Source organism: Podarcis cretensis, assembly GCF_951804945.1.
Source record: "Podarcis cretensis genome assembly, chromosome: 10".
Lineage (NCBI taxonomy): Eukaryota > Metazoa > Chordata > Lepidosauria > Squamata > Lacertidae > Podarcis > Podarcis cretensis.
The window spans coordinates 5,822,772-5,850,369 of record NC_137179.1 but is presented as its reverse complement, the minus strand read 5'-3'; the positions used below and the strand labels follow the sequence as shown (position 1 = coordinate 5,850,369).

Genomic DNA, 27,598 nt, shown 5'->3' with positions numbered 1-27,598 from the left:
CCTGAACATGCCTTCTGTGTTCTAAGTTTGAAATGCACCATCTCCAATAAGCAAGATGGAAAAAAAATACTATTTTCTCCAATGATGCCAATAGTCCCAGGCAAGAAACAAATGTGTAAGCAGAAAGTGCCATTGGAAGATAAAATTACTTTAGCTGTCTAGCCACACAGTGTTCCTGCTAAAAGCAATATGCTTTTCTGAGCCGCAGGAGTGGAAGTAGCTTCTACATGTAAGGAAATCAACACACAATGGGCACACACATTTTGAGACGGGAAATATCTTTTTACTGGATGATTTTTTTGGAAATCAGTTCCTGACTGTGGGTGCTGTATATGTCACATTGACTTCAGCAGGTCTTGTTTAAATTCTACTCAATCCATAGCTGGTCAAATTATTCTGTTACAGTATGCAAAAAGAAGAAATTAATGGCAGACGTTGTTCTAGCACATGGAAATACGCTGCTGCACATCATGTAAGTCTCACAAGGCAGATCAGGTACACTGACTACCATCTGAGAGCTAGCAAAGCTGGTTTAACCAGCAGCAGCATATAGAAAGTAAAAAACTGTAGCTGTCTGTCTGGGCACAGAACAAACTTTTAGTTGAGAGAGGAAGAACATGAACTGTTTCTTTGTTCATTATTCCAATTGTGAATTAATACGCTGTTTGCTTTACTCACCAGGGTAAAATCCCAATGTGGCCCAGGAGTTAGAAATGTGAATGAGCTTCCTCGCCGCAGAGAGTACCTGTGGACAGAAAATGTTTTCTTGTTTATGACAGCAGTTACAAGGAAAACCCTGAAGCTCTTACAGAGTTCCAGGCTGCTTTGCTATCAAGAACATTTAGCACAAGATATACATACACATGTGTGCGTGTGCCAGCGTGCCTTGACCCCATGCAAGGCAGAGATCTTTTAAGCAGAGTTATGTGTCATCAGCATATTCTGACAACCTACTCCAAAACTCTAAATGATCCCACTCAGCAGTTTCATGTAGATGTTAATTAAGCAGCATGGGGAATAAAATTGAAGCCTGGGAAACTCCACACTGATGGCTCCCCAAGCACCACCCTCTGGAAAAGACCATCCAAGTAGGACAGGAACCACTGCAAAGTGGGGCCACCCACCCCTAAGTCGGACAGCCACTCTAGAAGGATACCATGACTGATGGTATACAAAGCCAGTGAGAGGTTGAGGAGAATTAACAGGGACACATTTTCTCTGTCTCTTTCCCAACAGGTGTCATCATATGTCATCATACAGGGTGACCAAAGCAGTTTCTGTTCCAAAACCGGACCTAAAACCTGGTTGAAATGAATCTATAAAGTGAGTTCCCTCCAAGTACACCTGGATCTGGTCCTTGACCACCCACTCAAGAAGGGGAGATAGGTAACTGGCTGGTAAGTTACATAAATGTTTCTCTATAACCAAGCCTTTGGCTAATTGACATTCTATGGCATTTTGTGGGAAGGAGGTTACTGGTTTGTTTTTGTTTCATTGTGTATTCTGTGTTCTCATTTTGAATGTTTATGTTGTGAAATGCCCTGTGATCTTCAGATAAAGGATGGTATACAAATTTTAATAAATAATAATAATATCATGAAACTGCAGCCCACTAAAATGCCCTCACAAGTAATTCCAGGTCAAGAACTGAGAAGGGAACACTCCATTCCTAACAACTTCCATCTCAGCACCAGTGCTTAGTTTCCAAAATTAGATCTGACTCTGCTCAGGTCTCTGCATGCTTGCTCTCATCAGAACAGAACAGCTGTTTCTGGCTTTCCAGTGCAAGAGAATGGAAAATCACTTATTTCTTTGCACGATCACTACCTGAATTTTCATAAAGGTACAAAGTAAAATAAATAAATATTGTTATTCTTTCTGTGCTTCTGAACATCTGCCATATGTCAGTGATTTCCATGGAAATTGCAGGTTCTGAAGAAGCCATATGTTTCTGACAAATATTCCAACTGCAATGTTGTCTCAGTATTTCAGTGGCCAAATCAGCCTTACAGAGAATGGAACAGTGCCAGGGAGTATTTCATACAATACCACAGTTGTGTGACATACACCTTTTAAGGGTGTTAAATCATTCTCCAGGACTAGAACAAACTTAAGCAAATACATTCACTTCCAAGTTTCACTGTCTAATAAGCTTGAGGCACAGACCTTTTCATTTATTTTGGACTCCGTAGCTTTTATCCAAAACTCAGATTTTTAATATCTCAGAAGAGTAGTTTTATATAATGACAACACCTAATTTGATCAAATAATGGATTTTTTATTACATGATGCTCCAACAACTAGCAGGCTATAATGTTTCCACTCTGTGCTTCCGTTTACATCATAGTATTTGGGTGGGTGGAAGTCCTATAAATGCTGTAAACTGTATAACTTCAATCAGTGCTCTGCTGAATCAATCTGAAACACATGCCTGTTCTACATCATTTACACAGGAGACATGCAGGAACCTGTGCAGGTACAATCTTTTAAAACTGGGAAGAGAAGTCATAGATGGGAGATCTGTGGGGGATGTGGAGACGATTCTGAGAAGACAAAAACATCTACCATTTAGCATGTACATTGATGTTGCTGCTACAATGCAGAAGAAAATATTTGCTCTAGCCACCATGGCCAGTAAGATGCTAGTTACTGAACCTGGCTCCTCTTGCTACTTCTGCTGGGTAGAATTCAGAGGGCCAGGGCATTGTTCTGTTCCTTTGTATTTACTGATGCTCAGAGCTCTTTGGTGCTATTTGACAAGCCATTTGAGCATACTAGAAACTCTTAAATATTTACTTGAGGAAGACTGAACAATGGCACGACTTCCTCCAGCAAATAGCTGCAATCACTCTGGGATTTGACAGGAAGCTTCTGAGCCTCTCCATTTGTCTATATCAATATGCTAATTCGTCAGTTGCTCACTCCCCCCCCCCCCACGCACAGAAAAATTGTTGGAGTCACCAACCTCCAAACTGGTGTGGAGGAACTGGATAACTTTTACACCTCCATCCTGTATACCTGAAGGAGCGTCTCCACCCCCATCGTTCAGCCCGGATACTGAGATCCAGCGCCGAGGGCCTTCTGGCGGTTCCCTCATTGCGAGAAGTGAAGTTACAGGGAACCAGACAGAGGGCCTTCTCGGTAGTGGCACCCACCCTGTGGAACACCCTCCCTTCATATGTGAAGGAAATAAGCAGCTATCCTATCTTTAAAAGACATCTGAAGGCAGCCCCGTTCAGGGAAGTTTTTAATATTTAACGCTGTACTGTTTTAACACTTGATTGGAAGCTGCCCAGAGTGGCTGGGGAAACTCAGCCAGATGGGCGGGGTATAAATAAATTCTTCTTCTTCTTCTTCTTCTTCTTCTTCTTCTTCTTCTTCTTCTTCTTCTTCTCTCAATTGCACAGACGAGTTGTTCTTAAGACCGTCCTGGAATACACTATTCAGCCAGCCATAATTTGCAGTTACCATCATCCCAGCCTCTCCCCAATTTGGAGGTGAGACAGGTTTTCATCCCTAGGAACATAATACAAGGCAACTTTCTGAGTTATTGCTCCGCCTAGCTCAATACTGTTTACATTGATTAGTAGCAGCTCTCCAGGGTTCCACAGAGATCTCTACCAGCTGGGACATTTTGCATACAAAACACATACCAGGTCTAGGTCATCCCTAGGAAGCCCTACTACTTTCCAAGTGTCTTTCCAAGGTTCTTAACCAACTTGGGTCCAGGACACCTCATGGAACACCTGATCCCTTATATTCTGTGCTCAATCCCAGCTGTCTTCAGGGGAGTCACTGTTAGTGGTCCCCTATGGCTCAGATGTACAGATGCACTGGCCCCCGGTCGAGTACAGGATCAGGTTTAAGGTGCTGGTTTTAACCTTTAAAGCCCTATACGGCCTAGGACCCTCGTACCTACGGGACCGCCTCTCCTGGTATGTCCCATGGAGGACCTTACGGTCTTCAAACAAAAACATCTTGGAGGTCCCGGGCCACAGAGAGGTTACGCTGGCCTCAACCAGAGCCAGGGCTTTTTCGGCTGTGACTCCGATCTGGTGGAATGCTCTGTCACAAGAGACATGGGCCCTGCGGGACTTGACATCTTTCCACAGAGCCTGCAAGACAGAGCTGTTCCACCAGGCCTTTGGCCAAGGAACAGCCTGACCCCCTCCTTTGGTAATTCTTCACAGAACTCTAGCCCAATGGTTGCCATTAATTTGATTTGAACTGATTTTGTAATGAATTGATTTTAGAATGCTGTATTATTTTACTGTTGTTAGCTGCTCTGAGCCCGGCTTCGGCTGGGGAGGGCGGGATATAAATATTTTATTATTATTATTATTATTATTTCCAAGCAAGAGCCATTGTGGGCCCAATTTTATGGAACTCACATCCAATTGAAGTAAGAGAGGCCCCCTTCCCTGTTGAACTTCTGGCACTTACTGAAGACTTCTTTAATCCAGCAAGCTTTTAATTGGGATCTGATTTTATTGTTTTAACTCATCTTTAGCCTCCTGTACATCACTTAGAGACAACTGTGATTAAGTGGTAGACAAGCTGTTGAAATAAATATAAATATGTTAATAAATTGTGGGTGTCTTGCTCCATAGTCACAACTTGCACAAGTGCAGTGGTATGAGGTCTCCCTTATCCACATTTGGTCTCATCCAGCAGACCATGGGTAGGTAGGGTAACGCAGCAAACTGAATCCTGTCATTGGCAAATCCGTCATGGAGCAGCAGTGCACGCCATCCACTTGGATAGAACAGAACAGGATATTCTCCTGTTGAGATTGGATGGTGCCTTTGCTTTGCAAGCAGCCAGGAGTCTGGCCAGCATATCTCAATGTTTATGCCATCTGGTTCTTTTTCTAATTTCTGCTTTGCCTCTCCAAAGATGCTTTGACAGCAAGTTCCTTTTGGCTGCCTGGCTGGAAGCTCAGCTTGTTTGCTTAACCTTCCCCACCCTCTCTCCTTCCAGAATTAATCTGCACCAAGGGAGGTAAACTGAAGAAGGAAAAACAAGAGTGTTTCCCTTCAGCCAAATATACTGGACCCTTGTGGTAGGTTTCCTGTTCTGCCTGCTTAACTCAAAGGAAAGCCTGCTACCCATCCCCACTATATGCATATCTTATCAATCTATTGTTGTGGAGGAAGCATGCTGGGAACATCAAACAGAACAATAAGCTTGGATTCTTCCCAAAATATAGATAAGAGGACCCTTTGAAGGTCCCAAAAGATGCTGATGTAAAAATAATAATAGCAGAGCTGTCAGGTATTCAAAACATTTTTAGTTATGCTTCAGTCATCTGCCTTTAAAACAGATGGATCAATTTTAATAAATCTGCATGTTACTAAAAACTAAATATGAATGCCTTATAATTCAACAGAACTAAGTTTTCTTCTTCATTCCTTGCTTGAGCAACACACACTGGTCCGTTCAGCCTGAACATTACAGTCCGGATACATAACACTATTAGACGAGAGACATAGATACTCCCCTTAGGTAGCAGTATATCTTCCAGTCCAGCTTCTTCTCCTCCAAGTCACCTAAATTACTGCAAGTCTCAAAAGATTCCATCAGCATATTCTACCAAACTTTGGTAGCTGTTCTGTTTGAGGGTTTGTCCAGAGAGTTTAATCTAGTAGTCCTGTTAACTTTAAAACACCCTTCAATGTCCAAAATAAATTGGGTAGCAATTCTCTATTTCCTTCCTCTTTGGCTTCTAACCAGCTTTGTTTTTCCAGTTTTAAAACACTGGCGCACAGCTCTATTCAGTGATATTAAATGCATATTAAATAATCCATTTTCGGGCAGCTAGATTATGCTAATGACAATTTACAATTACAACAAGGAAATAACCTTCAGCACCCTCTAACTAACAGTTGTAAACAAGGCAGAAACCGAGTATGCATTTTTAACTCCTAGGTTGGAAAGCAAGTTCTTTCAGCGCACTGTATTTGTATCTAGTTTACATCTTTTAAAGCCACAATTCTACATGTTTACTAAAAAGTAAACCCCACTGCACACAGCTTATACTGTTACCCTACTTTTGTTGTTTCTTAAAATATATATACTGTATACAGCTTTTCACATACAGTAAACATGATGTTAAAATTCTTAAATCCTTAGGAGTGGGAAAGGTAGAAATCTCAAATCTAAGGGGAAATTCTACCCTCCGAGAGAAGCAACTCCGAAAACACTCTGGCTGAGCCACTATTTGGCAAAGCCACTTCCGGCCTGCCCTATTTAGGGCCGGCGCGGAGGGGACTCGCCCTCTTTTCGCCGGCTCGCCCCCACGTTTTCCCACCCTCCCTCCCTTTAACTAGGCTTAGGTAGGTCTTTGACTTTGCTATGGACTTCAGTCTGTCGCCGCAAGGGGCATGGTAGGAATTTTTCCCAATTGGCGATTTCTGGTCTTTTGGTTTTTCGCCTACGTCGTAGCAACTCGTCACAACTTCTCGGCATTGGCGGTAGGCATTGGTAAGAAGGGGTTAAGAGGATGTGTGGGGGGGGAAGAACGCCATCACCTCCCCCCAGCGAGCGAAGGGTGGTCCGTTAAAGGACTCCAGGGGACGTGGCCCTGTCCGAAGCCTATGGAGGTGAGGGCCAAAGGCACGCCCCAGAGCGGTGACCCGGGGGAGCTCCTAGTCGACGTGCCTCGGCAGGAGACTCCCCCGATATAAGGTTATTCCCTTCCCCGTGTCTCCAGCAAATGGGCTGGAGCCGGATAGTCGTTAGGACCAATGCCTAAGCCAATGCCTCTCATTCCTGAATTCAATAAAGTTGTGGCCTAATTCACCCAATTAACCTTAAATTATGGTGTCTCGTGTCTTTATTTACCCTGGTGGGGGGCAGGAACTCGCCACGCAATCTGCAACTCTGAATCAATTAGCAATTCTAGTGGCTGCTTCTAATGCAGCAAAACCATAAAAGTGGCACAACTGGGTAGAAAAGTTTAAATAGCAATTGGTGGGTGGGTCTGTGTGCAAAACAATATCTGACCACTGAAACCAAGTGGATCGGACACAGACTGCTACTGTTGATTTCAGGACTTCTTGTACTTTTCAGACAGTCTACAGCAGCCACTACTTTGATCTTTTTATTTCCTTTGGGGTTTCTGGGGAAAGTGGCTTTAGACACCTCAGACAGGTTTCAGCAATATTGTGCATGTGCTCCCCCACCTCCTTTTAAATAGCAAAAACAATGGCTGTAATCATAAACACGCCAGCTTTTGAACAAGTCCCATGGCGCAGTGGGACAGACTTCTAAGAACATTTGCCCTCAACTTCTTTGTCCAGCTTGAAAAGGTGAAGCAACACAGCTGAGCTAATCAGAGAATATTAACGAAGTGTCATTATCCACAAGTAATTTATATGATGGGCAGTGGTGATCTGGCATGCTTCCCACATCATCATGGCAGCATGCATGCATCAACCCCGAATTCACCATTTAACTCCTCCACTATCTCCCAACAGCAGACTTCCTATATTGGCAAAGGACCTTCCTTTCATGTTCTCTCCGGATTTTCCTCCCATGGGACTTCTGGTCCAAGTCAACTGCCTAGCAACCTGTAATAGGTTCGGGCCAAGCTACTCTGCAAAGGAAATTAACTCTGGACAACATTCCAAGCTTGCAAAGAGTCACTCATTTGAATCTCTGGGTAGAATATGAGCTACCTACAGGTAGGAAAGCCTACACCTTATGGCTTTATTTGAAGAGCCACAATATTACAGTCCTGCTCAAACAACTGTAAGCAGGCACTTCCTTGGGGGTGTCTGCTTCAGTGGCTTAAGGTTCTCACAGTGCCAGAGTCCAGCATACTATTTCAAACCACAAAATGTACTCAAAAGATATTCTGGGCAAAGTGTTATGACGGCGTGACCTCTGCAAGACTTAATTCTGAGTACATCCACAGAGGACTTCCCTGGTCCCATCCTGTCTCCCACCTGCACCCACCCCATGCACTGAAATTAGACTTCAAAGGACCTTTCTATTTGAGTCGAAGGCAGCTTTATTCAAACCTAATTGGTTTGAATATGGGTATGAGTAGTAAGTGGAGCAAGGGACGCAGGTGGCGCTGTGGGTTAAAGCCTCAGCGCCTAGGGCTTGCCGATCGAAAGGTCGGCGGTTCGAATCCCTGCGGCGGGGTGCGCTCCCGCTGCTCGGTCCCAGCGCCTGCCAACCTAGCAGTTCGAAAGCACCCCCGGGTGCAAGTAGATAAATAGGGACCGCTTACCGGCGGGAAGGTAAACGGCATTTCCGTGTACGGCTCTGGCTCGCCAGAGCAGCGATGTCACGCTGGCCACGTGACCCGGAAGTGTCTCCGGACAGTGCTGGCCCCTGGCCTCTTAAGTGAGATGGGCGCACAACCCCAGAGTCTGTCAAGACTGGCCCGTACGGGCAGGGGTACCTTTACCTTTAGTAAGTGGAGCACATGAGTAGCTGTGTGGTACATGCATATGCCTACGTTTCCGAGCACAATTCAAAGTGTTGGTGATGACCTTTAAAGCCCTAAATGGCCTCGGTCCTGTATACCTGAAGAAGTGTCTCCACCCGCATCGTCCAGCCCGGACGCTGAGGTCCAGTGCCGAGGGCCTTCTGGTGGTTCCCTCGCTGCGAGGTTACAGGGAACCAGGCAGAGGGCCTTCTCGGTAGTGGCGCCTGCCCTGTGGAACGCCCTCCCAGCAGATGTCAAGGCAATAAACAACTATTTTACTTTTAAAAGACAACTGAAGGCAGCCCTGTTTAGGGAAGTTTTTAATGTCTGATGCTGTATTCTTTTTAATATTCAGTTGGAAACTGCCCAGAGTGGCTAGCGAAACCCAGCCAGATGGGTGAGGTATAAATAATATTGTTGTTATTATTATTATTTTATATTATATATATTGTGGCATGAGGGCAGTGCCAACAGCCCCCCCCAAAAAAATAAAATACTTGGGAAATCCTCCTGTACAAGTTTTGGAATGGGTAGCAGACATGCAAATCCATGCAGCTGTATCTAACTGCATCCTACTCTGAGTAGACCGATTTAAATAAATAAAACAAGTTTGTCATGTCCATTAACTTCAGTAGGATTACTCTGAGTAGGATTGTGCTGAATACCCCTCACAGTGATACCTCTAAACCAGATAGGAAAACAAACCAAGTTTGGGAGAAATATCAGATACTTTGTAGCCTGCATCAAATCTCCAAGAGTCCAAAAACACTCCTGGCTCTGCTCCCAGTTATCCCCATTACAAACAGGGAAGCAAGCAGAGAAACTGCAACGGAATCAAAGGCATCTATCTAGTGAGTCAACAGCAGAACACACCACAAGACTTCACAGATCCAAGTCCACCACACTCTGTTGGTGCTGGCTTATCAGTTAGGACATGTTATCTCTTGCCTCCTATTCTTAAAAAAAAAAAAAAAAAAAAAAGCAAGCAAGCCTGGGCACACAACTGAAAAATGAAGGTAGACAGTTAGGACCATCAAAACCCAAGACCTAGCACTAAGCAGCAGTTACAGCCTCAGCAATAAATGGGATTTATATATGGCCAATGCTCAAGGATAAAAGTGAACTCTAATTCCAAAGCAGAACAGCAAACAACAGCGTTGATGGGAAAGGGCAGATTGTGCTGTACTCATTCCTGTAGAAAGACGCACACCACGTTGTTTCCACGTGGACCGTGGCACGGCCCACGATTCCTTGCTGCCACCCACCAGCCCCTCGGGATTTGCTCTGCCTCCTTTTTAAGTAAGCTTTCCAGCTTACTTAATAGACTAGAATAGAATTCCAGACTAATAGCATGTTTCCAGTGAGCAGGCAAGAGGCCAATTCTAAGGCTGAACTTGATGCACATTTTTTCCTACCTATTTCAAGTGCTCCCACAGACGAAGAGCAAAGATCAAATAAAGGCACTGGGCCAAATCCATGAGCAAAAACCCCACTCGCAGATTATGCCAGCTCAAAAGAATTGCCAGTTGTGGGGTGGGGGTGGGAGGGGGGAGTTCAAGAGACATTTTAAGTTCTTGTGGGAAATTATGCCCAACTAGGATCAGCAGAAGTCGTGGCATGAGATTTGTCACAAAACACATTTCCCATGATTAAGACACTGTTTTCCGTTAGCTACTTATTTTAGATGATCACCTTGTTTATAAGACAAGTATTCCTTTAGTTTCAAGCAGTGTTTGCAATGAATAGCAGCAAGATTTCAGTTATACGTTTAGTTACGGGAATATACAGTGGTAGCTCGGGTTACAGACGCTTCAGGTTACAGATTTCGCTAACCCAGAAATAGTACCTCAGGGTAAGAACTTTGCTTCAGGATGAGAACAGAAATCGCGCGGCAGCGGCGCAGCGGCCCCATTAGCTAAAGTGGTGATTCAGGTTAAGAACAGTTTCTGGAGGTCCGTTCTTAACCTGAATGAATTAAGTTCTTAACCCGAGGTACCACTATATAGGGGATGGATGCAAAGAGATCAACTGTATTCTGTACAGTAAACAAGTTTCCATATTTTTATCTTTGGGAAATAAATCCATACATAATAGGCTAAACTTTGTCCACTGTTGGTAGGAACATATTGCAATCCTTTCTAGACACTGAAAAGTTATGGAGTGTTCACTCATATGGAGTGATGAGATGGAAGCTGACCATCAAAAGGATAGTCACAACCAGTTTACATACGGTACTTAAAAGGAGGCAGTTGTGGGGAAGCAGTTGTGTTTTACTGGGAAAAGCCCCACAGAGAAATAGAAAGAGCTTGTGCTCAGGGCAAGCAGGTGGGAGAGAGGGGGAGACTGAGAGCTTGGAAACAGAGAGCAAATTAATGAATTAGTAGTAGTAGTACCACCCTGAAGATCACAGGGTGATTTACAACATAAAAATGCAGAATGAGAACACAAAATACACAATAATTTAAAAACATCAATAGCAGCCCCCCAAACACATTTAAAAGGCCATAGAACTTTTAATCAGCTAAAGGGCCTAGTTACAGAGAAACACTTTCATATAACACATAAAGATATGTAATGAAGGCAGGAGGCGAGCCTCTATGGGGAGAGCAGTCCATAAATGGGGAGCCACCGCAGAAAATGTATTTTCTCATGTTTCCACTGTCCAGACCTCTTGAGGAGGGGGCACATGAAGGAAAAGCCTCAGATGATGATCTGTAGACAATGAGTTCAAGCACATGAGCCTAAAATATATCTTGTTTGCAGAATGTACAGGCCTGAAAGAAAGAGGGCAAATAGAAGCTGGTCGAGCCTTTAAAGCACCCCATAGTCGCCTTGGACTGGTCTTAACCATTCAGGGGTCCTTTACCTCTTTTTACCATTTACTGGCATATTGGAATAGCTAAGAAATAAACTTTCGGGTCAGAGAAGAGAAATAATTTCACAAGTATTCAGATCTGAGTGGGACAGAGGAGAAAAGCAGGAGCAAGACAAATACTAGGTATTTAGCAGAGATAAGTGGGAGCTACAAGAGCAAATGAGTCTTCCAGGAAAAGGCTGAGGCAGCAGAGACAGGCAGCTTGGGGGGTGAACACAACTGGGCTGGGTCTGCTAGGAGTAATGCCTATATCATTTAGCAAACCTTAAAAAAACCCAAAAACCATTGTGTGGGGGTGGCCAAGCTATGTTCATGGATCTTTCATTTTGAAGGTTCACAGTGCTTATAAAAGAACAGCCATATCTGTGTCTACTGTATGTCTCCACCCTCTCTTCTTAACCAACAACCAGGTAGTTTGCAAATTGCTAGAGACACAAAGCCCACAACTTTTGGTCTGCACAAGGATTTGTGGTCAAGTAATAATAATAATTTATTATTTATACCCCATCCATCTGGCTGGGTTTCCCCAGCCACTCTGGGTGGCTTCCAACCAAATATTAAAAACAATACAGCATCAGTAAACAGGTGTGCTGAATTGGCTATCAAATTTCAAACAAGCCATCTTTTTTAATGGAACAGTAAAAAAGCCAAATGTTCAGCACCTAGTTTCTCCCCTTACCCAACAGTCTTTTCTCATACCTAGCATTTTGCCGTTGGCCTTTGTGCAGATACCCTCCTCAGCCATTGACAGGTTGAGTCAGAAATAATTTTTCCTTTTTACCAAACAACTGTATTAGGACCATGAAGAGGCTTTAATGTTAAACTGCAACTTATGGTAATAAGAAAATTAAAATGCCTGGGACAACAGAGCTGTAAGATCTAGTGTGGCAAGAGACACTAAATTTGTCTGTTTGAAGATAAAAGTTTGAAAGGGATCAGCCAAAACCGAAGATGAGGAAGTTCTGTGCCTCATCTCCAGTAGCTCATTTTGAAATTGAATAGCATGAAGAGCTGGTAATAGTCTTCCCTTATTCCAGTTCCTGTCTCAACTGCAGGCCACTTTGGGAGACCCAAATGAGGAAATGCAGGGTGTGAATTCTCTGCTAAATAAATAAGCAAGCCTTTAGATGCAGCTTACTGTGGAGCACCTAGCAAGTGATAATGTAGGCCACTTTGCCATGCATAGCTCCTCCTGCTAATTCCTGCATATCACCCTGCTTGTAAAACACATAACTAGATGAGATGACTGAAAAGCTAGCAACCACATCCCATTGTCCCACCCATCCTGCTTCATTACCACAGCCTCTCCCCGTTAACATTTTAAGAGCTGATTTGAGGCATAGACACCCTTTCACCATAGCCAGCTTGCTAATTTCCTTCTGTGAGAGAAAAGGGTAGTTTCTGAACTTGCATAACTCTGACTATTTTAGTCTCTTCCTTCATTTCCTTTTTGATGCCACATCAAAATCTCTGGTGAAAGGATAGTTGTACAGGTGTAACTGTGCACATTCAGAAAGGTTTGATTTACTATTTGATATGTAGTATATTAGATGTATATCCAAGAAGTTATGTTGTTGGGGGGGGGGGCGGGGTGAGAGAACAACATGCAGGTCAACAGTGTTTCAAATCAAAGTTATAGCATATTCCCTTTCATATTCACATATACATTGGGTGTCACATTGTATCCATTTATGAATTATGGTGGCCTTTTGGCATGGCCATAAGCAAAAAAGTTTGTGTGTGCATTTTATTAATTAAAGACAAAACAAATGGGAAAAGCAGACCTCCGGTTTTGAGTTAATCTACACAAAGAGATGTGTTATTCTCTGACCAAGCAGCCAGATTGCATTTTCATGTAAACACCAAGATGATGGTACTGTGCCCTTCCCAAGGAAGTAATAGTGCCACTGTATTCTGCTCTGGTCAGACCTCACCTGGAGTACTGTGTCCAGTTCTGGGCACCACAGTTCAAGAAGGACACTGACAAACTGGAACGTGTCCAGAGGAGGGCAACCAAAATGGTCAAAGGCCTGGAAACGAAGCCTTATGAGGAACGGCTAAGGGAGCTGGGCATGTTTAGCCTGGAGAAGAGGAGGTTAAGGGGTGATATGATAGCCATGTTCAAATATATAAAAGGATGTCACATAGAGGAGGGAGAAAGGTTGTTTTCTGCTGCTCCAGAGAAGCGGACATGGAGCAATGGTTCCAAACTACAAGAAAGAAGATTCCACCTAAACATTAGGAAGAACTTCCTGACAGTAAGAGCTGTTTGACAGTGGAATTTGCTGCCAAGGAGTGTGGTGGAGTCTCCTTCTTTGGAGGTCTTTAAGCAGAGGCTTGACAACCATATGTCAGGAGTGCTCTGATGGTGTTTCCTGCTTGGCAGGGGGTTGGACTCGATGGCCCTTGTGGTCTCTTCCAACTCTATGATTCTGTGATTCTAATAGTAATCCCTGTTTCTACACTGTGTTCGGATCAAGGACAAGATGAACCTACATTCCGTAGTGTGCAAGAACGCTGCTTATTAAGTCAGTTGTGAAGGAGCTGTTATCCATGCACTTGGAACCATAGAATTGTAGAATCGGAAGGGACTGCAAGGGTCATCTAGTCCAGCCCCCTGAAATATAGGAATCTTTTGCCCAACCTGGGGCTCAAACCCATGACCCTTAGATATACGATACCTTTATTGTCATTGTCCCACACAGAACAATGAAATTGAAACTCTATTGACTGAAGTATCCTGAGTTCTGTTGATGTGCAAAGTGTCTTCTAAACACTTTGGGATTAGAAGAATAATAGAATCATAGAGTTGGAAGAGACCACAGCTTACTGTGAAGAGAAGAAGAGCATTTGTTTCCATCTGAACACATTACAGAAAATAGCTTGCAGCTTTCCAATGCATTAAGAGTGCAGGGTGCTTCCCACCTTCCACCATAGCCCCAGGTTTATTCAGCCAACACAATCCAGTTAAACACAACCACAGCATAACCATCTGCACAATTCACTGTTTTCATGTTACCTGCAAGTCTACTAAAATAACAGTCCTCAACAATAGATTGTTGTGAGAGTGAACAATTCAAGAGTGAACAATGATTCAGCAGAGGAAACACAGCCCAGAATAACTAAGGAGATAGTACAAGAATACTTGGCTAGTTTAGATGTATTAGAGTCTCCAGGGCCAGATGAACTGCATCCAAGAGTATTAAAAGATGATATTCTTGTAAAGAAGCTGGTAAAATGCGGTCTTGACTATGCTACCACTCAGTGGATTTGTAACTGGCTGACTGACCGAACCCAAAGGGTGCTCATCAATGGTTCCTCTTCATCCTGGAGAAGAGTGACTAGTGGGGTGCCACAGGGTTCTGTCTTGGGCCCGGTCTTATTCAACATCTTTATCAACGACTTGGATGATGGACTCAAGGGCATCCTGATCAAATTTGCAGATGACACCAAACTGGGAGGGGTGGCTAACACCCCAGAGGACAGGATCACACTTCAAAACGACCTTGACAGATTAGAGAACTGGGCAAAACAAACAAGATGAATTTTAATAGGGAGAAATGTAAAGTATTGCACTTGGGCAAAAAAAATGAGAGGCACAAATACAAGATGGGTGACACCTGGCTTGAGAGCAGTACATGTGAAAAGGATCTAGGAGTCTTGGTTGACCACAAACTTGACATGAGCCAACAGTGTGACGCGGCAGCTAAAAAAGCTAATGCAATTCTGGGCTGCATCAATAGGAGTATTGCATCTAGATCAAGGGAAGTAATAGTGCCACTGTATTCTGCTCTGGTCAGACCTCACCTGGAGTACTGTGTCCAGTTCTGGGCACCACAGTTCAAGAAGGACACTGACAAACTGGAACGTGTCCAGAGGAGGGCAACCAAAATGGTCAAAGGCCTGGAAACGATGCCTTTTGAGGAACGGCTAAGGGAGCTGGGCATGTTTAGCCTGGAGAAGAGGAGGTTAAGGGGTGATATGATAGCCATGTTCAAATATATAAAAGGATGTCACATAGAGGAGGGAGAAAGGTTGTTTTCTGCTGCTCCAGAGAAGCGGACACGGAGCAATGGTTCCAAACTACAAGAAAGAAGATTCCACCTAAACATTAGGAAGAACTTCCTGACAGTAAGAGCTGTTTGACAGTGGAATTTGCTGCCAAGGAGTGTGGTGGAGTCTCCTTCTTTGGAGGTCTTTAAGCAGAGGCTTGACAACCATATGTCAGGAGTGCTCTGATGGTGTTTCCTGCTTGGCAGGGGGTTGGACTCGATGGCCCTTGTGGTCTCTTCCAACTCTATGATTCTATTCTATGATTCTATGATTCTAAGTATTCTGTGGCTGAAACCCAAACATACTATCAGAGAATAATCACCACTCAACACAGTGGGATTCATTTCCACATAAGAACCCCTGACCGTTAACTCCAGTCGTGACCAACTCTGGGGTTGCGGCGCTGATCTCGCTTTATTGGCCGAGGGAGCCAGCGTACAGCTTCTGGGTCATATGGCCAGCATGACTAAGCCGCTTCTGGCGAACCAGAGTAGCGCACGGAAACGCCATTTACCTTCCCGCCGGAGTGGTACCTATTTATCTACTTGCACTTTGACATGCTTTCGAACTGCTAGGTTGGCAGGAGCTGGGACCGAGCAACGGGAGCTCACCCCATCGTGGGGATTCGAACCGCCGACCTTCAGATTGGCAAGTCCTAGGCTCTGTAGTTTAACCCACAGCGCCACCCGCGTCCCTTTAACCATACATAAGATTGCACTATAAAAACTTTTCTGTTCTGAAACAGATGCAGAACTATTGCTGCAACACAACCTGTTTGGTGTAGCTTAGGTTGAAGCTTCAAGAATGCTTCCAAATAACATGTCAAGAAACTTTTACTATAGGGAAGAAGCTGGGGAGGGAAGAATGCACACTTTTCTATTCACAAGGGAAATGGCCTGTGGTCAGGAAGAAAAAATATTGTACAGCCAAACACAGAACAACCTTTGCAAACACTCACATTGTTCTAGCTACTGAAAACTGAAAGACTTTCCATACAGAACAAAATATGCTGTTTTCCATAACACTGTCCAAAAGCAGCTCCATTCTAGGACCAAGTTGGTCAAAATACAAAAGCAGCATTATTTGCGCCACCTTGTGCTCATGCATATACAGCATGTTAAGATACATGCTATAATCAGCTTTAGTGGCATTCTCTTTAAGAACTGGGAAAACATGTGCAATATAAAATGATATGTTTAAGCGATTAATTCTAATGCCAGTAACTAAAAAGATGGGGCCTTTTCTGATAAGAGGGGGAAAGAAACAGCAACAACAAAACACATCCTTTCAGACCAAGATAGAACCAAATACAGTGGTACTTCTGGTTAAGAACTTAATTTGTTCTGGAGGTCCAGAACCTGAAAAGGAGGTCCAGAACCTGAAACTGTTCTTAACCTGAGGTACCACTTTAGCTAATGGGGCCTGCCGCTGCCGTGCGATTTCTGTTCTCATCCTGAAGCAAAGTTCTTAACGTGAGGTACTATTTCTGGGTTAGCAGAGTCTGTAACCTGAAGTGTCTGTAACCTGAGGTACCACTGTATAGTGTGCCCCCAAGCAATGGATAGTTGGCTTTTCAAGCAATGACAAGCTTTTGGGGCAAGGGGGGTGGAATTCCCTGATGGGGAACATTACAAAATCAGCACCAACAGTAAAATCTGATGCATTGTTTGGGATCATCATTTGTATTCATGAAGTCCACATGGCTTCCTGGAAAGCATGGAGCTTGCTCTTCGTTCCCCACTTGCATCATCAGCCATAGCCATAAGGGGGAAGCCTTGTTAATTTCACTTGTTCTGGATGGCTTGCAAATCACGCTGACAAAGCTTTTCCTTTCACTTTCTACTCCTGGCTCCCACCACCAATCAACCCATTCCTGTGTTTCATTGTTATACTGTGCTATGAACCATAGAGTAAAAAGGTAGGAGAAACTGAAAGGAAAATATCTGCTATAGTATAGATTCAGAGTCTACTTTGGTGCATCTAGCTCAGTGCTGTCTACATGGATTGGTAGCTAGCTCTCTGTCCTACCCAGAGATTGAACCTGGCACTTTTTATAAGCAAAGTATGTACTTTGCCTCTGAGTTGCAGCCTTTTCCCAATCTATTTACTTTTCTCTCTCATCTGTACATGTTCTCTTGAGACCTGGAGGGAAAGCTCACACCCAGAACTTAATTTCTTTAAAAAGCAAGAAAGGAGGTAGGACACTCTATCACACTACAGGCCAAAACCAAAGTGAAGGGATCATTTTTTATTGTGTGGGGGGAAGCATTCAACCTCAAGAATACCAAGAAACACCAAACCCAATATATAGTTATGTTGTACTCAGTTAGAATCATGGAACTGTAGAGTTGGAAGGGATCCTGAGGGTTATCCAGTCATGCAAGAATCTCAGCTAAAGAACCTAGGGCAGATGGTCACCCAATACTACTACAGCTAGCTGGGGAAAGAGCAGAATTTCCCTTTGAAATCCACAAACATGTGTGAATACCTGTTTGTTAATAGTAATATTTTCGGTGAGTGATCTGAGTGTATTTCCCTCATCTAATCTTTGACATTCAGATCACAGCTTGCATTTCTGGGAAATGCTGTCAACACTTTAAAGGAAGAAGCATAGTTCTTGGTGGTTCAGGCCACAGGTACCCAGGAGTCTTACTATCAGAAGACATACCGTATTTTTTGCTCTACAATACTCACTTTTTCCCTCCTAAAAAGTAAGGGGAAATGTGTGTGCGTCTTATGGAGCGAATGCAGGCTGCACAGCTATCCCAGAAGCCAGAACAAGAGGGATTGCTGCTTTCACTGCGCAGTGATCCCTCTTGCTGTTCTGGCTTCTGGGATTCAGAATATTCAGGTAGAATATTGTTTTCCTCCTCCAAAAACTAGGTGCGTCTTGTGGTCCGGTGCGTCTTATAGAGCAAAAAATACAGTACTTTCCTTGTAATAATTTGTGGTTTTTAGTATATTTTCTCTCCTTTGCTTTTTACTAGCCAAGAGGTGGAAAACCTGTGGCCCTCAAGGTGTTGCTGGACTCCCTCGTTCCTAGGAAGCATGGTGAATAGTAAGGGGTGACAGGTGTGGGAATCCTACAACCTTTTAAGAGGCCCAAGTTCCCCATCTTTTAGGAGTTCAGCACCCAATTCTGCTTTGTTCTGCATCCAGCCTTCCCAAACCATGTCTGCCTTACCTAGTTTACACTGCAAACTGCAGGCAGGGGCTGCTAACATTACAGCTAATTTTTACAGCGCCTAGTCTCTATAATTATCACTATCATCTACTGGCATCTAGTGGACAGGAGCTGACTTACAGTCAACACTCTACAGCTAGGCTGGCACTGTTACGTGTTTCAAGAACTGTATTTACAGACATATCAAGGATTAGTTAAATCTAAGCCTATAACACATAGGCCTGCTTGTCAGGCCTCACTTCCTAGGTCTAAAAAGAACAACTTGCACCCCATGCTTTCCTGTTGAAAGTCATTTTCACACCATACACCTTACATTAGGTAGGAGAGACTGAATAGCTAAGGAAGTCCAGACTATAAAAACAAAATCAGTTCTGCTGAAACAATCATCCAGAGCACTTAGGGGCTAAATAGAGCTATATTTTGTAATTTTACACCCTAATTAAGGCTCCTGGGACTAATCCCCAATGAATACCATGGGACATATACTTCCAACTAAGCATGCCTCATATTGTGTTGCATGAAATGTCCTTAAGGGAAGGATTGCACCCACTCACCCTGCCTTGCCTTGTTAATTTCTGTAAGGAGTTTTGTGCCCTTGAGCTTGAGGTTGTAAGGAGTGCCCCAATGTGAGAGCCTGAGTGTATAAAAAACATCTCTGCATCATTAGAACAGACATTCAGTTGGGATAAACAGAAGAAGAAGAAGAAGAAGAAGAAGAAGAAGAAGAAGAAGAAGAAGAAAGTTGGATATTTCAAAATGCAATTGAAGGGATGGGCTGATTTCTTAGCATATACCCAAAGTGTATTTCCAAAGCGGCCTACAACTGGTTTGAATCTCTCTGAAATACAGTGGTACCTCGGGTTACAGACGCTTCAGGTTACAGACTCTGCTAACCCATAAATAGTACCTCAGGTTAAGAACTTTGCTTCAGGATGAGAACAGAAATCATGCTCCGGCAGCGCGGCAACAGAAGGAGGCCCCATTAGCTAAAGTGGTGCTTCAGGTTAAGAACAGTTTCAGGTTAAGAACGGACCTCTGGAACAAATTAAATACTTAACCCAAGGTACCACTGTATTATGATAAAATTTGTATTGTGGAGTTCTGGGCAGTGATTGGACACTGGCAACTCTTTTCCATATGCTATTGGAACAGTGCTTCATCTTACAATGTTTCAACAACCAACTAACCAGCCTCATTTTAAACTTAATATTGACTCACTTTAAACCTGGGATTCAGAAAAATGGGTAAGACTCAAGCATGCATGTTTTTGAGGGTTCCACAGACTGATACTCAAAATCCCAGTACCGTATATTTGGAAAGTAAAGCACATGTGGTACACATATGTGAGCCACCTTTAAACATTCTGCCATTAGTAAACTTGTATAGGATTGCTCCAAAAGTGGCTGGCAGAATGGTAAACCTGTTTTGTCACTTTCTCTCACCCTAGAATAGTTCTGCTATAAAATGGATGAGTGGTTTTAATGTTCACCTAGCTTACACAAAGAGGACACAAGCACTGCAACCCGTAAATGCTAATACAGAATTGGTGTAAAATAACTTTATACAGTGGTGCCTCGCAAGACGAAAATAATCCGTTCCGCCAGTCTCTTCGTCTAGCGGTTTTTTCGTCTTGCGAAGCATCCCTATTAGCGTCTTAGTGGATTAGCGCTATTAGCAGCTTAGCGGCTATTAGCGGCTTAGAAAAAGGGGGGGAAAGGGAAAAAACTTGCAAGACGTTTTCGTCTTGCGAAGCAAGCCTATAGGGAAATTCGTCTTGCGAAGCGCCTCGAAAAACGGAAAACCCTTTCGTCTAGTGGGTTTTTCATCTTGCGAGGCATTCGTCTTGCGGGGCACCACTGTACCAGCTTTGACCTACCTTTTAAAAATGACAAATGTTTCAATACTGCCAATTGGCACTCCATCCGCAAAGTAGGGCTGGGATGCTGGTCAACTGGCTGCCTATTTGATTGGGGCCAAATATTATGTGAAGTTGAGAATACCCTGGCATAAGTGGCAGCTAACCTTTATTATTACATCATGGAATCGTTCAACAGGAATGGCAGGAGTGAGGGCACCTTCCTTCACCTTAGAGGCAGCACCTGAATCTCCACCTGTCTCTCACACATTCTGTATTTAAGGGGAAGCCTGCATTGCACTTAAACTCCTAGAGAGCATCTGCTCTCCTCACTTTCCAATTAATGTAAATGATTTAAAATTTCCCAGTACCTCTGAAAAGGTACATAAGAATTCAAGAGAGAGGATGTCATAGCCATCACTGGCTCCAATAATGGAGACCTACTCTATCAATTCAATTTTTACCCTCCATTAAGCCAGCTATTGGTATAAAGTACTGTGCAAAGGGAGAAATCTTGGCCAGGGCAGAAATGCTTGAAAACAACCCTGTTTGTCCTTGTATGCCTCAAGAAAACTTGACCTACTTGAAATAAGTAAAAGTATGTTGCTGGCTGCTGAATTTTAATTGGAGTTACAATAAAAGGCTAGTAGAAGGCCATCTAGCAATAAAAGAAATGTTGCATGTTGAAGGCTTCATCTGCACGTTGCAACATTATGAGGTCAAGGTTAGTAGTGGTAGAATGTACTGCACAACTTTAGGCTGTGGGGAGGGGGAGGTTGTCAGATTTTGAATGTGACCTGGTTTTAAAAATAAAAAAAAACTCCACCCCACTAGCAGACAACTAGCACAACAGCAGGGAGAAGGCTGGGTTAGAACTTTTCTCCTTAGTGTGCTAGTGTGTTTGCTTGTTACTTGATTACTCCTCATCTGCAATTACACAGTCTATTTTATCCTATCATGATTCTGCCACCTCATTCTGCTGCATAGGTAGACCAGACCTAAGGTTGGATTTAGACATAATATCAGGTCTACAAGAAAAACGTATCCCATGCATCGTTCCACACAACTAGCTTCCCTAAACTGACAAGAGAAGGAGCCCAGGGCAGCAAGCGCAAATTCTATCAGTTCCCAGTTAGCATGAGAGAAATATGCCAAACTTCATTTTATATAATGCAGCCATTTTAGTGCTAAACTTGAAAACTACCTGGGAAGAAAAGCAGTATATAAATCCAAAACATGAATAATGAACTGTTTTGAATGGAATGTGAGTGACGCTTGCCGGGGTCATTGATAGAATCACAGAATTGCAGAGATGGAAGAGACCCCCAAAGGTTATCTAATCCAACCCTCTGCAATCCCTGACGGAAGGCTAACCAACCTCCATTTAAAAACCTTCAAGAAAAGAGAGTCCACAGCCTTCCATGGTAGTCCGTTCCACTGTCAAACAGCTCTTACTGTCAGAAAGGTCTTCCTGATGGTTGTCAGAATATCCTTTCTTGTCATCTGAATCCATTGGTTTGAGTTCTACACTCTGGAGCAGCTGAAAACAACTTCACTCCATCTTCCACGTGACAGCCCTTCAGATAATCTGAAGATGGCTCTCATGTCACCTCTGACTCTTCTTTTTCAGGCTAATACACCCAACTCTTCCACATGCGGCTTGGTTTCCAGACCCTTGATCATCTTGATCGCCCTCCTCTGCACACATTCCAGCTTGTCAATATCCTTCTTAAATTGCGGCACCCAGAACTGGACACAGTATTCCAAGTGTGGTCTGACCAAGGCAGAATAGAGTGGTTCTATGACTTCCCTTGATCTGGACAGTGTACTTCTGTCGATGCAGCCTAGAATAGCATTCACTTTTTGTGATGCTGCATGACCCTGTTGACTCACATTAAGCTTATGGTCCACTAAGATCCCCAGATCCTTTTCACATATAAATTTACAGTGGTACCTACACACACGCTTCAGGTTACAGACTTCGCTAACCCTTCCATGGTACAGTGGTACCTCGGGTTACATACGCTTCAGGTTACAGACTTTGCTAACCCAGAAATAGTGCTTCAGGTTAAGAAATTTGCTTCAGGATGAGAACAGAAATCGTGCTCCGGCGGCAACTCAAACCAATGTCTTCAGATGACAAGAAAGGAGAAAGGAAAATATTACCTTGGGTTAAGAACTTTGCTTCAGGATGAGAATAGAAATTGTGCTCTGGCGGCGCGGCAGCAGCAGGAGGCCCCATTAGCTAAAGTGGTGCTTCAGGTTAAGAACAGTTTCAGGTTAAGTTCGGACCTCCAGAACGAATTAAGTACTTAACCTGAGGTACCACTGTACTTACACAGCTCAGGACCTCAATACCTTAAGGACCGCCTCTCCCCATACAAACTGACCCAGACCCTGCAATAGTCATCTGAGGCCCTTCTCTATGTCCCCTCTCCCAGAGAGGTTCAGAGGGTGGCAACAAGAAAACAGGTCTTTTCTGTGATGGCTCACCATCTGTGGAATGCTCTCCCCAGAGAGGCTCGGCTGGTGCATCATTACATGTCTTTAGACACCAGGCAAAAGCATTCTTCTTTACCCAGGCCTATGGTTATTAAAAAATCTATGGCCTGCAAAAGTGTTGGGGATAGGACTCTTGTTATTATTATTTCATAGAATCATAGAGTTGGAAGAGACCACAAGGGCCATCGAGTCCAACCCCCTGCCAAGCAGGAAACACCATCAGAGCACTCCTGACATATGGCTGTCAAGCCTCTGCTTAAAGACCTCCAAAGAAGGAGACTCCACCACACTCCTTGGCAGCTCTTTCTGTCAGGAAGTTCTTCCTAATGTTTAGGTGGAATCTTCTTTCTTGTAGTTTGGATCCATTGCTCTGTGTCCGCTTCTCTGGAGCAGCAGAAAACAACCTTTCTCCCTCCTCTATGTGACATCCTTTTATATATTTGAACAGGGCTATCATATCACCCCTTAACCTCCTCTTCTCCAGGCTAAACATGCCCAGCTCCCTTAGCCGTTCCTCATAAGGCATCGTTTCCAGGCCTTTGACCATTTTGGTTGCCCTCCTCTGGACACGTTCCAGTTTGTCAGTTTTTTATTATGATTTTATCATTGATATTGTGTAATATGTTTCTAATGTTGTACACCACCCTGATCTTTTGATAAAGGGTGGTATATGAATTAAATTAATAGAAGTAACAACAATAGTACTGGTAAGCCAGGTGTCCCTTATCTTATATTTGTGCAGCTGCTTCTTCCTGCTTAAGTGTAGAGCCTTACATTTGTCCCTATTGAAATTCATCTTGTTAGCTTGGGCACAGTTCTGCAATCTGTTACGGTCATCTTGCATCCCGATTCTGTCTTCTGCGGCATTAACTACCCCTCACTGGGCACACATCTTGAGGGGAAGGGAAAAGACTTGCACCCTGAACACACTGCATAAACAGCTTCTGTGTCATAGGGAAAGGTCCCTTGGGCATTAATCTAAAACATGCAGTTTTGCCAGTTGCCGGGGAGCAATACTATTGAGTTTATGCCCTCTTTCTGACCTTCCCAGGGGTGGGACGGGACAGATTTGGCTGGCTTTTGTGGGTGACAGGATGCAGAATGAGATGGATTTCTGCTGTAATCCAGCAGCGCTCTTGTGTTCTTACGGATGCCTGCTGTGTCATTGTTTTTTTTAAACCACACACATCACATATCAAGTGCCCATTTCAAAGATCCGGATGAAATATACAAAAGAGCTGGCTGGCTACGTCACTCTGATTTTAGGATTTTTGCCATACTGCTATGGGTGGTGCAATAGGGGACTGTCGCATTTGCTCTGCTTCTTCACCCGCCATTCATTTTCTTTTATTTGAGTGCAGTGGCGGCTCGAAATCCTTTTAGATGAGGGCAGGGGTGTGTGTGTGTGTGAGAGATAATAACGATACAACAATACAATACGAATAGTTTGCACTCAACTCATGACGATACAAGGATATAATACAAACGGGGGCTCATCCCTTTAACAGGTGGGGGGAACCTGCAGGTTCTCACGCTTCATGTCAGACCCTCTCCGTCCCCTTTTCAGGTAGAAAGCTGAGTCTGGGCATCAATAACACATACTACTACTGCTACTACTACTACTAATAATAATAATGGTAATCTTCTTTGGCGATCACTCATAGCTGAGTAGGGGACGCAGGTGGCGCTGTGGGTTAAAGCCTCAGCGCCTAGGGCTTGCCGATCGAAAGGTCGGCGGTTCGAATCCCTGCGGCGGGGTGCGCTCCCGCTGCTCGGTCCCAGCGCCTGCCAACCTAGCAGTTCGAAAGCACCTCCGGGTGCAAGTAGATAAATAGGGACCGCTTACCAGCGGGAAGGTAAACGGCGTTTCCGTGTGCGGCTCTGGCTCTGGCCAGAGCAGCGATGTCACGCTGGCCACGTGACCCGGAAGTGTCTCCGGACAGCGCTGGCCCCTGGCCTCTTAAGTGAGATGGGCGCACAACCCCAGAGTCTGTCAAGACTGGCCCGTACGGGCAGGGGTACCTTTACCTTTACATAGCTGAGTAAGATTGTCTTCCATACAGCAATGAGAATAAATTGTACTGGACTCATCCCTTTAACAGGTGCGCCGTGGGGGAAGGGGGACCCCTCTGCAGGTTCTCAGCTTTATCTCAGACCCCCCCCCCATGCCCTTTTCAGGTAGAAAACTGGGGCTAGGCATCAATAACACTAATACTACGAGTAATAATAATAGTAATAATGGCATACAGCAATGCGAAAAAGATTGTACTGGACCCGTCCCTTTACCAGGTGTGCCGTGGGGGAGGGGGGACCCCTCTGCAGGTTCTCAGCTTTATCTCAGACCCCCCTCTATCCCCTTTTCAGGTAGAAAGCTGGGGCTGGGCATCAATAACACTAATACTACAACTAATAATAATAATAATGGCATACAGCAATGCGAATGAGATTGTACTGGACTCATCCCTTTTCCAGGTGTGTCGTGGAGGATGGGTGACCCCTCTGCAGGTTCTCAGCTTTATCTCAGACTCCCTCCATTCCCTTTTCAGGTAGAAAGCTGGGGCTGGGCATCAATAACACTAATAATAATAATAATAATAATAATAATAATGGTAATCTTCTTCTTTGGCGATCACTCGTAGCTGAGTATGATTGTCTTCCATACAGCAATGAGAATAAATTGTACTGGACCCATCCCTTTACCAGGTGTGTCGTGGGGGAAGGGGGACCCCTCTGCAGGTTCTCAGCTTTATCTCAGACCACCACCCCCTCCCCTTTTCAGGAAGAAAACTGGGGCTGGGCATCAATAACACTAATAATAATAATAATAATAATAATAATAATGGTAATCTTCTTTGGCGATCACTCCTAGCTGAGTAAGATTGTCTTTCATACAGCAATGCGAATGAGATTGTACTGGACTCATCCCCTTAACAGGTGTGCCTTGGGGGAGGGGGGAACCCCTCTGCAGGTTCTCAGCTTTATCTCAGACCCCCCCCTCCATGCCCTTTTCAGGTAGAAAACTGGGGCTAGGCATCAATAACACTAATACTACGACTAATAATAATAATAATAATGGCATACAGCAATGCAAAAAAGATTGTACTGGACCCATCCCTTTACCAGGTGTGTCGTGGGGGATGGGTGACCCCTCTGCAGGTTCTCAGCTTTATCTCAGACCCCCTCCATCCCCTTTTCAGGTAGAAAGCTGGGGCTGGGCATCAATAAAACTAATAATAATAATAATAATGGTAATCTTCTTCTTTGGCGATCACTCGTAGCTGAGTATGATTGTCTTCCATACAAGCAATGCGAATCAGATTGTACTGGACCCATCCCTTTAACAGGTGTGCCTTGGGGGAGGGGGGGACCCCTCTGCAGGTTCTCAGCTTTATCTCAGACCACCCCCCTCCCCTTTTCAGGGAGAAAACTGGGCCTGGGGTCCAAGAGTACAATAGTAATCAATATTGGTGGTGATGATGCAATCGGATCGTCCCTGTGACGGGGAGGGGGCTGAAGGCTCTTACGCCCCCCCCCCTTTTTGAAGGGAATAATATTGGGGAGGGGGTCAGCACCCCCAGCACCTCATACCGCCAGCCCCCCCAGATTATTATTCCCGTGAATTTATTTGTCACCCGCCCCTCACCCTCAGGACCCAGGGGGGCGGGGGTGGGAGGGGGCACTTACCGCCCGCAGGAAGCGGAGGAGGAGGCGGAGGAGGAGAGGGCGGCCTGCCGGGCCCCTCCGGGGGTCTCGAGGAGGGGCGCGCCTCCGTCGCTTCTCCTCACAGGCGCTCCCCCCGCGGCGGCGGCGGCGCCGGGCCTCGCCGCTTGCTGCTGCCGCCGCCGCCTCCCCTTCCTCCTCAGAGGGGGCTTCTCAGCCAAGGGGCCGCTCTCCATGCCGGGCGAGACCAGACTCACCTCCGCCGAAGCCCGGGACGAGAATGGTTAATGGCGGCGGCTGAGGGAGGAGGGCCGCCCGGCCGCCTCGCCACAAAAAAAAAAAAAGCCGTTTGAAAATGGCGGCGGGAGCCGCGCCGGCCAATCAGCGCCGCCGAGGGCCGGTTGCTAGGAGACGGCGCGGGGTGTGAGGTGGGGGGGGAGAGGCCTAGTTGCCAGGCCTGAGGCCTGCTTCGCTTTGGGGATTATTTATTTTTCAAAAGAAGGAGGGTGGGTTGTTTTCCCCCTTCCTCGTATCGCCTCGTCTCGGGGAATGTGGAAAGAGTAGGGTTAGGCTCCAGAAATGAACGGAGCGGCTTCCTACGGGTTTCAGTGGGTCTACTCCCGAGTATGGTGTATTATGTAGTTGTTTGGGCACGTCTGGCACGTCTGGCGGCTTACAGATAAAAGACCAAAACACAGCTAAAATCATAAGAAAAAGACTATAATAATATAATATAATATAAAATATAACATAACATAACATAACATAACATAACATAACATAACATAACAACAATACAATACAATACAATACAATACAATACAATATAATACACATATTTTGTGTGTGTATTTATTTTTTTCCATAAAATAACTCATTTGAGAATTCAGCTCCCATTATGGCAGCAGCCATGGTTTCCATCTCCTCCACTAGTGTCCAGTTTACTCTAATAATAATAATAATTTATTTGTACCCCACCCATTTGGCTGTTACCCCAGCCACTCCGGGCGGCTTCCAGCATATATTAAA

General features: G+C 44.5%; 1 protein-coding gene and 1 long non-coding RNA gene across 2 annotated transcripts in view; both read right to left on the bottom strand.

Moving 5' to 3' along the window:
* LOC307225311 overlaps positions 1–27,598 on the bottom strand; it is a 323,071-nt gene that overhangs the window by 105,863 nt on the left and 189,610 nt on the right. The gene's annotated exons all lie outside the window — the stretch shown is intronic.
* On the bottom strand, positions 262–26,927 carry LOC307225287 (uncharacterized protein). The gene is made up of 3 exons (XM_079993232.1): positions 26,594–26,927; positions 679–745; positions 262–396 (listed from the first exon to the last, which is right to left on the bottom strand). Exons 1-3 carry the CDS (start codon positions 26,803–26,805, stop codon positions 361–363), a joined length of 315 nt encoding a protein of 104 aa, XP_079849358.1. The 5' UTR covers positions 26,806–26,927; the 3' UTR covers positions 262–360.